This window comes from Anser anser, assembly GCF_964211835.1.
Source record: "Anser anser genome assembly, chromosome: 1".
NCBI classification, from domain to species: Eukaryota; Metazoa; Chordata; class Aves; order Anseriformes; family Anatidae; genus Anser; species Anser anser.
In genome coordinates, this window is record NC_139720.1 from 102,529 (window position 1) to 117,772 (window position 15,244).

The 15,244-nt window shown below is 40.1% G+C and overlaps 1 protein-coding gene across 8 annotated transcripts in view; it reads left to right on the top strand.

The window, feature by feature from the left end:
* GOLGB1 (golgin B1) overlaps positions 1 to 15,244 on the top strand; it is a 72,480-nt gene that overhangs the window by 32,446 nt on the left and 24,790 nt on the right. For 7 of the 8 annotated variants that reach the window (XM_083843737.1, XM_083843739.1, XM_083843738.1 and 4 more), the window contains 4 exons: positions 3,322 to 3,395; positions 6,360 to 6,450; positions 8,008 to 8,075; positions 9,429 to 14,473. In XM_083843737.1, coding sequence (XP_083699863.1) covers positions 3,322 to 3,395; positions 6,360 to 6,450; positions 8,008 to 8,075; positions 9,429 to 14,473 — 5,278 coding nt within the window. The remainder of the gene's footprint in view (positions 1 to 3,321; positions 3,396 to 6,359; positions 6,451 to 8,007; positions 8,076 to 9,428; positions 14,474 to 15,244) is intronic. The other variant, XM_083843742.1, reaches the window with a different exon arrangement.

A 15,244-nucleotide genomic window follows, 5' to 3' on the forward strand; every position in this document is an offset into this window, starting at 1 on the left:
AGCTGAGGGACCTAGGGTTGCTTAGCCTAGAGAAAAGAAGGCTAAGGGGAGACCTTACCATACTGTACAATTACCTTAAAGGCATTGTAGCGAGGTGGGTGCTTCTCCCAAGCACCAAGTGGTTAGACGAGGGGAAATGGTCTCAAGTTGCACCAGAGGAGGTTTAGGTTGGATATTAGGATAAATTTCTTTACTGAAGGGGTTGTGCGGCATTGTAATAGGCTGCCCAGGGAAGTGGTTGAGTCACCACCTGTGAAGGTCTTCAAAAACTGTGTATGTTTAGACCTTAGTGTCATGTTTTAGTGGTGGACATTAGTACTAGGTGAACAGTTGGACTAGATGATCTTAGACGTCTTTTCCAACCTGAATGATTCTATGATTCTCTCTACCAAGAGGATACATTTTGTAATTTTTCCAAGAGACCAAAGTAAGGCATACCAGCTTGCAGTTTTCCAGATCATCTTTTTGTTCTTTTGTTTGAAGTAGGATACAACATTTGTATTTTTCCAGTCACTGTGGACCCCAGTTTCCATAACTGATCATTGCATCAGTGAACAAGGCAGGAACAACTGTTGTCATCTACGTGGATTTCTATAATGCCTTTCTAGTCCCGCACAGCACTCTTGCTTCAAAATTGGGTAGATATGGTTTTGATGGATGAACTGATAGATGGATAACGAATTGACTGGATGACAGCATCCAAGGAGTTACAGTCAATGACTCAGCGTTCAAATGGAAACCAGTAATGAGTGCTGTCCCTCAAGGGTCTGTACTGGGACCAATACAACTTAATATCTTCACTAATAACATCAATAGTGGGATTGAATGCAACCTCAACAAGTTTGCGGATGACATCAAGCTGAATGGTGCAGTTGATACACTAGTGGGAAGGGATGCCATCCAGAGGGACCTTCACAGGTGTGATAACTGTGCCTATGTAAACCTCATGAAGTCCAACAAAGTCAAGTACAAGGTCCTGCACCTGGATCAGAGCAATCCCCAACATGAGTATGGACTGGATGATGAATTGATTGAGAGTAACCCTGCAAAGAAGGACTTGGGGATACTGGTGGATGAAAAATTGGATATGAGCTCGCAACAAGTGCTTGTAGATTGGAAAACCAATCATATCCTGGGCTTTGTAAGAAGTGTGGCCAGCAGGTCAAGGATGATTCTCTCCTTGCACTCTGCTCATGAGACCTCACCTGGAGTACTGTAACTAGCTCTACAACCACCAGTACAAGAAAGATATGGACGTGTTAGATTAGGTCCAGAGGAGGGCCACGAAAATGATCAGAGGGTTGGAACACCTCTTCTAGGAAGAAAAGTTGAGAAGGTTGGTGTTGTTCAGCCTGGACATGAATAGAAGCCTCTGAGGAGACCTTTTTGAATTTATAAAGGGGGCTGATAAGAAAGGCTTTTTGCTAGGGCCTGTAGTGACAGGAGGAGGGGCAAAGGTTTTAATCTGAAAGAGGGTAGATTTAGATTGGACATAAGGAAGAAGTGTTTCATGATGAAGGTTGTGATGCAATGGAACAAGTTGCTCAGAGTAGTCGTGGATGCCCAGTCACTGGAAGTGTTCAAAGTCAGGTTGAATGGGGTTTAGAGTGATGTAATGTAGTGAAAGATGTCCTTAACCTTGACACGAGGGTTGGACTAGATGATCTTTAAAGGTGCCTTCCTACCCAAACCATTCTATGATTCTATACGGTACAGGACATGTTTTTGCCTTTCTTTTGCTTTTGAGTATCAGAATGTTTTGAGTATTGTAGAACAGTTAAGGTTGGAAGGGACCTTTGAAGGTAATCTTGCCCATCCCTCCTGCTCAAGAAGGATCACACAGAGCTGCTTATCCAGGACCATGTCCAGCTGTCTTTTAAATATCTCCAAGGGAAACTCCGCAGCCTCTCTAGGCAACATATACCAGTGCTTGGTTACCTTCACAGTTTGTTTTTTTTAAAAAAAAAGACAACAAAAAATGTTTTTTTTGTGTGTTCAGACAGTGTTTCAAATTTGTGTCCATTGCCTCTTGTCTTGTCACTGGGCACCACTGGAAGGAGCCTGGCTCCATCTTCTCTGACCCCTCCCCCCCCCCCCCTTCAGGTCTCTAGGCTAAAAAGTCCCAGCTTTCTCAGCCTTTCCTCACAGGAGACATGCTCTAACCCTTTAATCATCTTAGTGGCCTTTGTTGGTCTCTAGATGATTAATGAAGAGGTTGACTAGCCTTGGACCCAGTATTGACACATTGGCTCTGTGGTTAGTTACTGGCTTCCAACTAGACTTCGTTCTGCTAAAAACCATCCTCTGGGCCTGGCCCATACCTCAAGAGCTTGTCTGTAAGGATTTTATGTTGCACTGTGGCAGAAGCCTTACTGAAGTCTGTGTAGACAATACTCACTGCTCTCCCCTTATCTACCAGTCCAGTCATTTCATCATATACAGTATAGTGACATACCTATCATGAAAGGTGTTTATATGCCAGTTCTCAGAAATAAAAATAAAAATATCCTGAGTCAAACAGCAGATGAGTTCTTGTACTGTTCTTGATTTGGACAATGGCCCTCCAGTGTTTTTATTCTTTCCCAGTTTTGACAATTTCTCTTTTCATTTTTATGCTAATGAAATTTGAAGCATTCTGCTACAATAATTCTTTCTTTCTCCTACTTTTTAAGAATGATTTTTAAAACTTGAAGCTCTATCAGCTATCCTTTAATTTCAATCTAAATAACAATAGAATAGAATAATTCAGTTGGAAAGGACCAACGAAGATCATCAAGTCCACCTGTCTGACCTCTTCAGGGCTAGCCCAAAGTTTAAGCATATTATTAAGGACGTTATCCAAATGCCTCTTGAATGTTGACAGCCATTAGTCATCAACCACCTTGCTAAGAAGCCTGCTCCAGTGTTTGACCATCCTCATGGTAAAGAAATTTTTCCAAATATCTAGTCTGGATCTTCCCTGGTGCAGCTTTATACCATTCCCACACATTCTGTATCACTGGTTACCAGAGAGAAGAGACCATCACATCTCTCTCTATTTCCCCTCTTCAGGGGAAGGAGAAAGGGAAAAGAACAATAAATTTTCTTTTCTAAAAGGTGCTTAAAATCATTAATTTGTTTTGGTGGTTTGTTTCTTTCAGGGAAAAAAATAACTAACACGTTATCCAATGATAATGTTATATATCTTCTGTGCAGAAGTGCTGTGTGGAGCCATGTGTCCTGTTCTCTAAAGTTCCTGAAAGAATATCATGTCACTCTCTAAACGAGAGTTTTAATTTTCAAAGAAATTGTTTCATGTGCATGCGTTTTTGAATGTTTCAGAGATACAACGCTTGCAACTTGTTCTCCAGGAGCCTCAGCAGGAAGCTGTGATGGTTGCAGAAAATTCAAAGGAGGTAATGATTAAGCAGCAGAAATAAGCCAAAACTAATACAGGTCAAGGACTGGCCTTAAAACAGCTAAGCTGTTATGGCCTTTTTTAACAATCCTCTTTGAAAGGTTGTTATTAACCGGATTAATGGTGAAAGACAGAAATAGCTTCCAAATACTGCTTGTCCTGTGTTCTTATCAGACTGTATTTCCCTTTGCTGTCTGTGTGGAATTCTTGTGTCCTTCATTCACCCAATCCATATTCTTGCTATTTTATACCTCTTATGAGTTAGTTCTGCAGCAAAATCATAGGCTAAACTGGGGGAAGTCTCAGGAAACACGATTCCAAAGGTTCAATTGTCATTATAGGATACCTTTCAAACCCTACTTATCCCCGCTGCCTTTTTGGGGATCTGGCAGACTGACTGGAAGAAGCTGAGTTCTCTTTGTCAAACAGGAGACTAGACTGTATCTTTATATTCTTTCACTGTGAACAGGTTTAGGTACAGTTGCAGGCAATCCATTGGTGAGAAGAGTGCAGGGTTGCCTGCCTTCTACTTTGCTTTATACTCAGTCAGCCAGGTGATGGAGATGGCTGCCAGTGTATACCTGTAGTACGAATTTGTTGTAGAATTGTTTGTCAGCTTAGAGCAAGGTCTTGGCTCTTTCCAGACTGCCACGCTCTGTTCCAGTCTGCCTGCAGGGGGAAGAAGATGATGCTGTGTTTTATCTAAAACAGTCCTCTCCAACTGAGAGAGTTGGTGGTTTAAAGTTTCCAGCTTCTCTCCTTCTCCAGTAATTGCATAGCAAAATATCAAGCTTCATATTTAATGACTTTTTTATTAGCTTCTGATTTAAAAAATGGGGATGGAAGGTGTTACATATGAAAATGCCAAAGACTGTTTCCTTAAGTTTTTACTGCTGTGAAGTAATTAGGGCAAAAGTTGACATCTGGGACTCATGCATTCTGAGTCAGTTCATCCTGCTTGACTTCAGAGCCTTACATTCCAATTGCCTATTGTTGAGGTCTAATCTAGTGGATCAACAGGTACATACACGCGTAAACACATGCATGCATGTGGTCTTTTCAAGGGCAGCTATAAGCCTCTGAGCTATTTTATAGAGCTCCTTTATAAGCATTGGTGTGAATAGGTACTTTAGCATATGATTCACCTTGACCAAGGTGGGTGTTTAAAACAGTTGACGAATCCAACTCTGGAAGCGTCCATTTCAGTGCCTTCATACATATATATGCCTATATAAATAGTTTTTGTGGAGTGTTCACATTTGGACAGCTGTATCCTGCCACTTATGCTCCTGACCCATTACTTTAGGCAAAGATATGTATGAATCCAAATCCAGTACATGCGTTTGTGTTGTGTACACAAATTATTTTAATGCAGCCCATACATTTCATTTCAGTGTGTGCAGCTTGCAAAGGCAAAAGTACTCTAGAATGTGGGTCTGGAGATTGCTTCTGTATGACTGGGTAACCTGTTAGCACCCCATGTACTTACGTTCTAGATAGTTACAGCAAGTGTTAATTCTATTCACTTCATTTTGTTTTATGTCCTTACATTGCTGGGATGTTGTTTTTTTGTCTTTGTTTTTCAAGAGGAGAGAGGAGTAGATTTTTTTTAAAGATGTTTTACTCTAGTGTTGTGGGTTAACACCAGTAAGCAGCTAAGCACCACACAGCCACTTGCTCACTCTCACCTAGTGGGATGGGGAAGAGAATCAAAAGGGTAAAAGTGAGAGAACTCCAGAGTTGAGATAAAGACAGTTTAATATTGTAAAGCAAAAGCTGTGTGTACAAGCAAAGCAAAATAAGGAGTTCATTCACTACTTCCCATCTGATTTCATTCACTATTTCTTCATCCGATTGCTGAGCACAGCATCATATTTGAAATACCGTATTGGTCAGCGGGGGACATCTGTCCTAGCTGTGTCCCCTCCCAGCTTCTTGTGCATCCCCAGTCTACACACTGGCTGGGCATTGTGAGAAACAGAAAAGGTCTTGATGCTGTGCAAGCACTGCTCAGCAAAAACTAAAAGAACATTGGTGTGTTATTAACACTCCTTTCATCACAAATCCAAATCATAGCACCATATGATCTACTATGAAGAAAATTAACTCTATCCCAGACAAACAAAATATTTCTACTTAGTTCTGACTCGTAGTCCCTTTGTACTCTAGTTCAAACCTTTTCCCACAGAGGTAGTTGTTGTGAGAGACAGTGTATGTTAGGAACTGTCATGGAATATTGCAATTTGCTCGAAGTGCAACTCGACCTGTAAGTCTTACTTCTTTTATGAATGTCAATAGCAAACTAACCAATTTCCTGAGTTTTATTCAACATCTTTGTGTGGGCAAAAGGAGTCTGTGTCTGTGAAATAGCAAAGTCTCCTCTCTCTTAGCAGTATGCTCCAACTTCAGCAGTCAGGTTCTTTCCTATCTGAAAGAGAAGCAGGAGATGTATAGCAGTTAATAGATTCTTGATGAGTAGTTCATTTGTTTATGTTTTGTAGCCTAGTGTAACTTTCCTTGAGAGACTGGAGGTTCTTTATCTGCTCTAACAGTAAAGCATAGAGTGACAAACACATGACTTCTCACATTCACTGCTTGGATGGTTCAGTGAAAAGTTAAGAATCTATAGTCAGTTGCTTTGAAGCACTGAAGATGAAAGAGGAAGCAAGGTGGGAAGGAGATTAATTGCATTCATTAATATCCTGAACTCATATCCTAAATCTGATCGGATACCCTAATCTGATGTCTTAGTCTTTTGTCTTAGAAAGACATCTTAGTCTTTTGCTTAACATCATAAATAATCTTTTTTTTTTTTAATTTTATTTCTGTTAGGCATCAGAGATGGGTTTAAAGTAGGAAATGTCAGTTTTTACACAAAGCTTGGCAGAATAGCAGCTAAGATAGCTGTCTTCCAATGCAAAGATCGTAGCTCAAAACTAAGTATGTTTTCTTCCACCAATAGAACAAAAATGCTGGATCTGAGGTGAAAATGCAAGACTTGCAGACTCTGGAAGATCCAGCCTCTTATGTAGATTGCTCTCCTACGCTGAGAGGTAAGGACATAGAATAAATTACATTGATCTTAAAACTGTGGAAATTTGAGAATCGTCATGGAAAAATCCAAGGCAATTTGGAAAGAGGAGCTTTGAAGTCAGAATCTAAAGATATACAGGAATTAGCAAAGATACACAGGAGGTAGAAGAGAAAACACTATTGCAGGCAAGAAGTAATACATCAGAAGAGAAGAAAAAAGTAGTCCCTAAGATGAGAAAGGGAGAACGTTTTGAAGGAGGCTGTTTGTAGATGCAGAGACTGATGTGTCGTACATGGAAGAGACTTAAGGTAAGATGAAGGATTGGGTTCCTGTCTTCAAACTAGCAAGCTTTTTTTTTGTCTCTGGTACTACTGCCTCCCCTCCCCACCCTACCCCTAAATTATCAAAAAAAAACAAAAAACCAACCAAACAAACAAAAAAACCAACCACCATCACCACCAACTAAAAACTGTTACCTGGGTGGTTGCAGAGTAAGGCTTCTAAAAATTAGTAATGCTATGATTAAATGTTCATATCTCTACCTTCTTGCACTTCATGAAGAGATGATCACTTGCTTAATTGCTTGAACGTTTAAGCTGTTGCCAACAATCATAGAATCATAGAATAATTAAGGTTGTAAAAGACCTCCAAGATCATCTGGTCCGACCATCGCCCTGCTACCAATATCACCCACTAAACCACATCCCTAAGCACTATGTCCAACCTTTCCATAACCACCCCAAGGGACGGTGACTCTACCACCTCCCTGGACAACCCGTTCCAATGCCTGACTACTCTTTCTAAGAAGAAATTTATCCTAATTTCCAACCTAAAGCTCCCCTGGTGCAACTTAAGGCCATTCCCTCTAGTCCTGTCCTTAGTTATCTGTGAGAAGAGGCTGACCCCCAGCTCCCCACAACTTCCTTTCAGGTAGTTGGAGAAAATACGTACAAAATAGCAAAGTCAAACCTGAATGGGCAACTACTATAATCTCTGGTGTTTCCTAGCATTTAAGAGCTTAGATTTACAACCTTGCTTTTCTTAATGCACACGTTTATAGCTTTCTATTTTTTTTTTGTTTTTGACAACAATAACAAACAAAACAACAAAAAAAGAAGCAACCCAAAACAAACAAACAAAACAGAAACTGAGGTTTCAGAGTTTTTTTAATGATAATTCTAGCAGTGTGACAGAGCTAGCTGTTAGCTATCAGAAAAGTTATTTTCTCAAAGAAGAGGTGTAATTACAGGATTCATAATTAAATCCTGTGTGTTTTTTTTTTTTTTGAAGGGTGCAAGTGTACTGGTTCACTTTTCTCTTTTTCTCTTCATTCTTCTGTAGAGGTTAGATATACTGTAGACTTGGGTGATGCCAGCATGCAGTAAATGCAGTAGTTTTTGCATCTGCAGAGCTTGGGGATGTCTGGACCCAGTACATAGGCTCAAACTCTTGACCTTTTTTTCTTTCCTACCTTGGAAACTGGAGAAACTCCAGTCCTGTAAATTGTCTGTCCGATTACCTACTGAATTAATGTACAACTCATTTACTTATGGTGACATGTACATTTTATGACTAGGTGTGTCAGGAGAGATGGTGAATTCAGAAGTGCAAAAGCCTTTTGATGATACTTCGGTGCTACCTGAGGTACAAATTTTACCCTATACTTTTTACTTCTCAATATTGTATGCATCCATGGATATGGTAACTACTTGTAATTTCAGAAGCCCCAAAGAACAGTTTTTTGTTTTAGCGTCCCATAATAACAACTAGTTGTTGCAATGGTGTAGTAAGCTTTAACACATAGCTTTTTTTTAATAGTTCCTGATAAATTATTTCTGCCCTCCAACCTGGTAGAATGGACAGCCTTTGCAACACAAGATACTGACTTATTTGTGTACTGGTGATCCATGCTTTATGGCCAGGATTTGTGACTGTTTTTGTCTTTTCATCTGTTTTGGGGGGTAGCAGAAAACTTTAAGATTAATATTTGGAAAAAATCAAGCACTTTAGACCAGTTGTTTTGTTTAGTGTTCATACTTTGGAGATAGACACATACTGGAATATGGGTTTCTATATTATTTCTTAACCATGTTAAATGGGCAAGTAGAATAGGGGACAGAACCTCCTATTTCAGAGACTATGGATACAGCGTATAAGTCTAGTGGAATACATCTGAGAATTACAGGAGAACTGAGACATTTCAGAATCATACTATCCTGTAACCAAGAAAGAATGTGAAATAAGGGAACAGGAAGTTACATTTATGGTTTAATCCTCAAAACAGAGTCTTTCATGCTGCAGCTTCATAGGATCATAGAATGGCTTGGGTTGGAAGGGACCTTAAAGATCATCTAATTCCAACCCCCCCCACCCTGCCGTGGGCAAGGACACCTTCCACTAGACCAAGTTACTCAAAGCTTCATCCAACCTGGCCTTAAACAATTCCAGGGATGGGGCATCCACAAATTCTCTGGGCAACCTGTTCCAGTAAATAAATTTTACTATTATCCTCATAGTAAATAACTTCTTCCCAATATCGAATCTAAATCTACCCTCTTTTAGTTTAAAGCCATTAGTCCTTGTCCTATCACTACACTCCCTGATAAAGAGTCCCTCCCCAGCTTTCCTGTAGGCTCTCTTTAAGTTCTGGAAGGCCACTTATAAGGTCTCCCCAGAGCCTTCTCTTCTCCAGGCTGAACAACCCCACCTCCCTCAGCCTGTCTTCATAGGAGAGGTATGTTCCAGCCCTTTGGTCATCCTTGTGGCCCTCCTCTAGACTTGCTCTAATACAACCATGTCCTTATATTGTCCTTAACATATTCAGGAACTGAAATGACCTGAGGAGGAGTCCTGTTTTTAATAAGGGTATTGCACCTGCTAGCACAAGTAAGGGTAACCTTAAGCTACAAAATGTGGAAAGCAGATACTCTGAGAACAATGAAAAGTGTCCCTTTGACAGGATTCAAAGGAAAATTGAAACCTTTTGTTGTGTTTTAGGCAAGAACAGATGGCTTTCCCAGGGGAAGTGAGCAGTTTACTGGGGAAAAATGTATGTCTGGAATTCTAGAATATCTTGCTGCAGAGAAACAGAAGGAGCTGTCAGTTTTGCTGCTGGAACTGAAAGAAGCCCAAGAAGAAATAGCATTTCTGAAAGGGCAGCTCAAGGACCCAAACAGTCAAACTTCTGCAGTAAATGAAGCAGGAGAAGAAACTAACCAGCTGGAAGATAATTCCCAGACACGGCATCTTGACAGGGAAGAGCAAAAGGCTTCAGATGCACAAAATGAGTTGATCAATAGCTCATTGCTGAGAGAAACAGAAATACAGCAAATTAGTGCACTTCAGGAAAACAAAACCAGTCTTCAAGAAGTGCCCCAGGGGAGTGCTGTTCATGACAGAAGGGAAATGGAAGCAACACAGGAAGTCTCTACAACAGTTTCAGAGCCTCGCATCTCTCAATGTGAAGAGCTGATAAAGCTGCAAAACCAAGTTACAGAACTGCAAATAATTCTGCTGAAATCAGAAGAATCCTATAAGAAAGATCTGGGAGAAAAAGATGAAGAAATAAATAGGCTAAACCAGTTGGCTGAGGAATACAGAAAAAAGATAGAGGATTCTGACAGTGCATTTTGTGTTTTGGCTGAAGAAAGAGATCAGCTCCTTTGTCAGGCGAAGGACCTTTCTACCATAACAGAACTGAAGGAGCAAGTGAAGCAACTGGAGGAAAATCTAGCTCATTCAGAAAAGCAGAGACTGTCAGACAGTCAGAGCAGTCTTCTGAGAGAACAAATCCAAAGCCTAAAACATGAATTTAAATCCAAAGAGAGAAAAATTGAAGCTTTGCAAAAAGATTTGGATGAAGCACAACTTCAGCTTTCTGATCAGGACCTGCAACTAAAAGATATGAGAAGCCAGGTCCAGAACAAGGAATGTGAAGTACTTGATCTGGAGCAACTTCTGAGGAAAAACACAGCTGAGATTGAAGAGCTTTCCCAAAGTTTAGCCTTAAAGGGCCTTGAAGCAGCAAGCCTAGAACAGCTTGTTGCTGAACGTACCAGGTGTATAGAGACCCTGCAACAAACCTTGTTTGACAAAGAAGAACAGATGACAGAGATCAGTGTCAGCATGTCTGAGAAAATAGTACTGCTGAATGAAGAAAAATTTTCTCTAGAAACTGAGTTAAAGAGTCTCAAAGAGAAAACAAGCCTCTTATTAAAAGCCGAGGAGGAAAAAGACAAAAACATAAAAGCAAAAGATACATACCTGAACCGTGAATCATCTGAGCAGCAGTATGAGACAGAAGCAGCATGTAAAGAAAGTGAGACGTTAGTAAGTGAACTTGAACTTCTGAAAAAAGAAAATGAACAAGTAAAGCGGAAGCTGCAAGCAGCACTTGTTAACAGGAAGGAGCTCCTGAAGAAGGTTAGCAAATTGGAGAACGAATTAGTACAGCTGAGAAGAGAGGCTGAATCAGAAAACTCAGTGGCTCAAGAAGCTGAAGGAGGGGAAAATACAACAATTAGAATAAGCCAAGAAGTGAATCTTGAAAGCCATCCCAGAGAGGGATATCTAATTCAACTGCTTTCTGAAAAGGAATCTGAGTTGCAGAGCATCCAGAAGGACCTGCTGGATAAAGAAACTGCTGAAGCACAGTTACATGCAGTGACTGAGGAAATGAAGCAAAGCTTGCAAGGAAAGACAAACATTGATTCAATTAAAGTTGAAATCACGGAAAGTCAGACAATTGCTGACAAACTAACTGAAACCAATAAAAGCCCAGAAGATTATGAAGAAAATGAAAAAAATTGTTCAGCAGCTACAAATCTTGAAGAAAACCAGAAGTCTGCTCTGAAAGAGAGGATTTCAACTCTTGAACAAGAAAAAGAACAACTTCAAAAAAAACTTCAGGAAGCCCTGGTGTCTCGCAAAGACACTATAAAGAAGGCTCAAGAAAAAGACAGGCATCACAGAGAACAGCTTAAACAGCAGAAAGATGATTACAACATTCTACAAGAACAATTTGATATGCAAAGCAAAGAGAAGGAAAGCATCCAAGCTCAGCTCAGACAACTTCAAGAACAGAGAGGATCAACAGAGAGTATTCCTGAGAATCAAGGTTGGTTGGATTCTTCGTGCTTGGAAGCAGAAAATACTACAAACAGCAAGCTTATACAAGTTGCAGGTGTTTCTGGGGAAGAGTATAAGACAAAATTTGAGAAATTGCAGATGGAAAAAGAGGAGTTGGAACATAAGGTCAGCCATATGGAAAGTGAACTTGCTTGCAAATCAGAATTAGTCTTTCATTTGCAAGAGCGCATAGCACAGTTGTTTCCGGAGACAGAAGGACTGACTAGAACCTCTGACCAAGCTGAAGCTGACACAGCAAGACTTAAGATAGAATTGGAGGAAGGTCAAGTAAAAGTTTCTAGAGAAGGCAATTTGGAAGACCTGAAAACAATTATGCATCAAAAGGATGAAGAAATTGAATTCCTTAATTTGCAGTTAAGGCAGAAAAGTGAAGCTCTCATTAACGCACAGGCACAGTTGCTGGAAAAAGAAGATTCAGTCAAGAGACTCTGTAGTCAGTTTGAAACTCAAGCTCAGGTACATGAGGAACAAAGCAAGAGACTGCAAACTGAGCAGCCTGAAATTCAGCACAAGCAAGATGACAATGCAGAAACAGCTAAACAGAAGAATCAAATGCAGAGAAAGTTGCAAGCTGCACTTATTTCTAGAAAAGAAGCATTAAAGGAGAGCAAATCTCTGAAAGAGGAACTGGCAAATGCCAAAACTATTATTGAGAATCTTTCTGTCAAGTTGACAAATAGGGAAAGCCAAATATGTGGCCATGTTAAAGAAACAGATAGTTTAACAGAAAAGTTAGTGGGTCTCACTGAAGAGCGAGAAAAACTTATTGCAGAAGTTGATAAGGTAGTTAGAGAAAATCAGAATCTTGATGGATGCTGTAAAAACCTTAAATTGACTCTAGACAGAGTTGTTCTAGAGAAGGAGAAGCAGGAGAAGGAGATGGAATCCTTGAAATGTTTTCAAGCTGCTGAGAGTTCTGAGTGGCGTGAGAAATACAGGGAGCTTCAGACAGAATATGAAACTCTCCTGCAGTCATATGAAAATGTGAGCAATGAGGTTGAGCGGATTCAGCGTGTTTTGGAAACTGTTAGACAGGAAAAGCAGGAAATTTTCATTAAGCTGAAAAGTGCTGAAGCAAAAAGTGAAGAAACAGATAAGCAGCTGCAGGAAGCTGGGCAGGAAATTGATGGAATGAAGGAGAAAATGAGGAAATTTGCAAAATCAAAGCAACAAAAGATCCTGGAACTAGAGGAGGAGAATGAGAAGCTTAGATCAGAGATGCATTCTACAGATGAGGATCTACACAGGACCGGAGATGTATCTTTATTTACAAATATTAGCCTGAAAGAAGATCTGGAGAGCTCTAGGAGGGATTATCAGTCTCTTTCTACTCAGCTTGAAACAGTAATGGCTGAAAAAGAGTCTCTTACTCGAGAGATCACAGACTTAAAGCATCACTTGGAGTTAACAGAATCCAAGCTGAAGGAAAGCAGAGAACTGATAGACAAGTATGTTGCCCAGAAGACAACAGCGGAAGAAACAAATCAGGCAGTTGTCATGCCACCACCTATGGAGAGGACTGAAAATCAAGTGGACTTAAGCTTTAGACCAAAATCTCCTAATGCAGAGCTGGAACAAAAAGCTTTTGAAGATAGTAGCTTATCTGAGGATCTTAATATCTATGTAAAAAGGATAGCTGAGCTCACAGAGCGAATCACAGAACTAGAAGATAATAGGAGGGCTTCAGAACAACAGCTGGGTGACATCCGCGTGTGTGTGGAGACTTTAGCAGGTGAGAAAAGGGCTTTAGAGACCCAAATGGAAGTGAAAGTCCATGAACTGAATATTCTCCAGGACACAGTAGCAAAGATGGAGCAAACAGTTCAAAACACAAAAGAAGACCTCATCAGGATGTCTGAACTGAAAGACACTCTAGAGGCTGAGAAGGATGATTTGGAAGAACGGCTCATGAATCAGCTGGCAGAACTTAATGGGAGTATTGGAAATTATCAGCAAAATGCAACAGAGTTCCAAATTGAAAATGAGCAACTGAAACGTGAGCTTCAGAGTTTGCAGAGAATGATACATGAAGTAGAGGAGGAGAAACGTCAGATGGCAAAGGAGAATAGTAAAGCAAGTTCAGAAAAGCAAAAGGAATATTTAGAAAATCTAAAAAACACGTGGAGGGGAGACAGTAGCACACATGTAAAGGAGCTTCAGGAATTGCTGAGACAGAAACAGCAGGAGATTAAGCAGCTGCAGAAAGACTGTATTAAAAGCCAGGAAAAAATCAGTAGTTTAGAAAGAACTGTTAAAGCTCTGGAATTTGTCCGGAGTGAGTCTCAGAAAGATCTAGAAGCAGCCAAAGAGACTTTAGCAAAAGCACTTGAAGACACCAGTAAAGCCCAGAAAGAGCTTGCTCTCTGCAGAGTAGTATTGGATGACACACAGAGTGAGGCAGCAAGGGTTCTAGCAGAGAGTGTCAAAGTAAAAGAAGAGTTACGGGCAAACAAAGAGAATATTCAAATTCAAATGAAGAAAAAAGATGAGGACTTTGAAAGAAGACTGGAACAGGAGAAAAACAAGCACTCAAAGGAAATCAAGAACATGGAAGAAAAGCTGGCAACTTTGCAGAGGGAGAAAGACTACATGGAAACAACTGTTCGTGATGTTCAAGGCTCCTTGACAACAAAGGATCAAGAAGCCAAGGAATTGGAAGGCAACCTAAACAAAACACTAGCCCAACTTGCAGCGTTCACCAAGAGCATGTCTTCCCTTCAGGATGACAGGGATAGAGTGATAGATGAATCCAAAACATGGGAGAAGAAATTCACAGAAACTATTCAAAAGAAGGAGGAAGAAATACGTTCAAAAGAGGAAATGTGTGTTATGCTAAAGGACCAGATGAAGCAGATGACTGTACGTGTGGAAGAACTTCAGATTCATATATCCAGGTAAAGAAGGTGATAATGACTAAGCTGGTATTAATGTATTTCCTTTTAAGAAGCAGCAGACAGAGGTAAGGAAGGACTTCCACTTCCTTTTGCAACATACTGTAAAGAAAGAATTATGAATACAGAAATATGCTAAACATGACAGCTGGCAAAATTAATGAATGCCTAAGATGGAGAGCAGAATTATTCTTCCTAAAAAAAACATAATTAGTCTCATCTCTTGGATCACTTGCATTTGAACAGAAAAGAGGTTTGGAGTTACGCTGTAGGGAGTTAGTATGTATTTGTTGAATGCACAAAGATGCAGGGGGATTAACACTGTGAACTATTCCCCCTTCTCATCATGAGAGTACTGCTCTTAGATCTATTCCCTGTAACAGGCAGTAGCCAACTGAGTATTATCCCGAGTCTTTAGTACTCTGAAATTTGAAATATTCTTTTGCATCGTATTGTCACTCCTAGAGATTAAACTTGGCAGGTCAATAGAGGGTTGGGATACATAATTCCAGTTTAATCCCAAATTAGATTTTGAGGGAAAGATGGAGCAAGAGAAATATAATGAAATGCGTATCTTTTATTTTCCCAAATTAAAAACCAACCCATTCTTTCATGAGGAAAATCGTTTGACAAAGTTTGCAATCAAAATGCTCTACTTTTGTATGCTGGAAAGTGAAATGAGTATCAAGCAACTGAGAACAGCAACTTCGTTGATTTATATTTCCCAGATGAAATGGGTGAGAGAAAGGAGTATTTTGATGAAAAGGAGGTGAT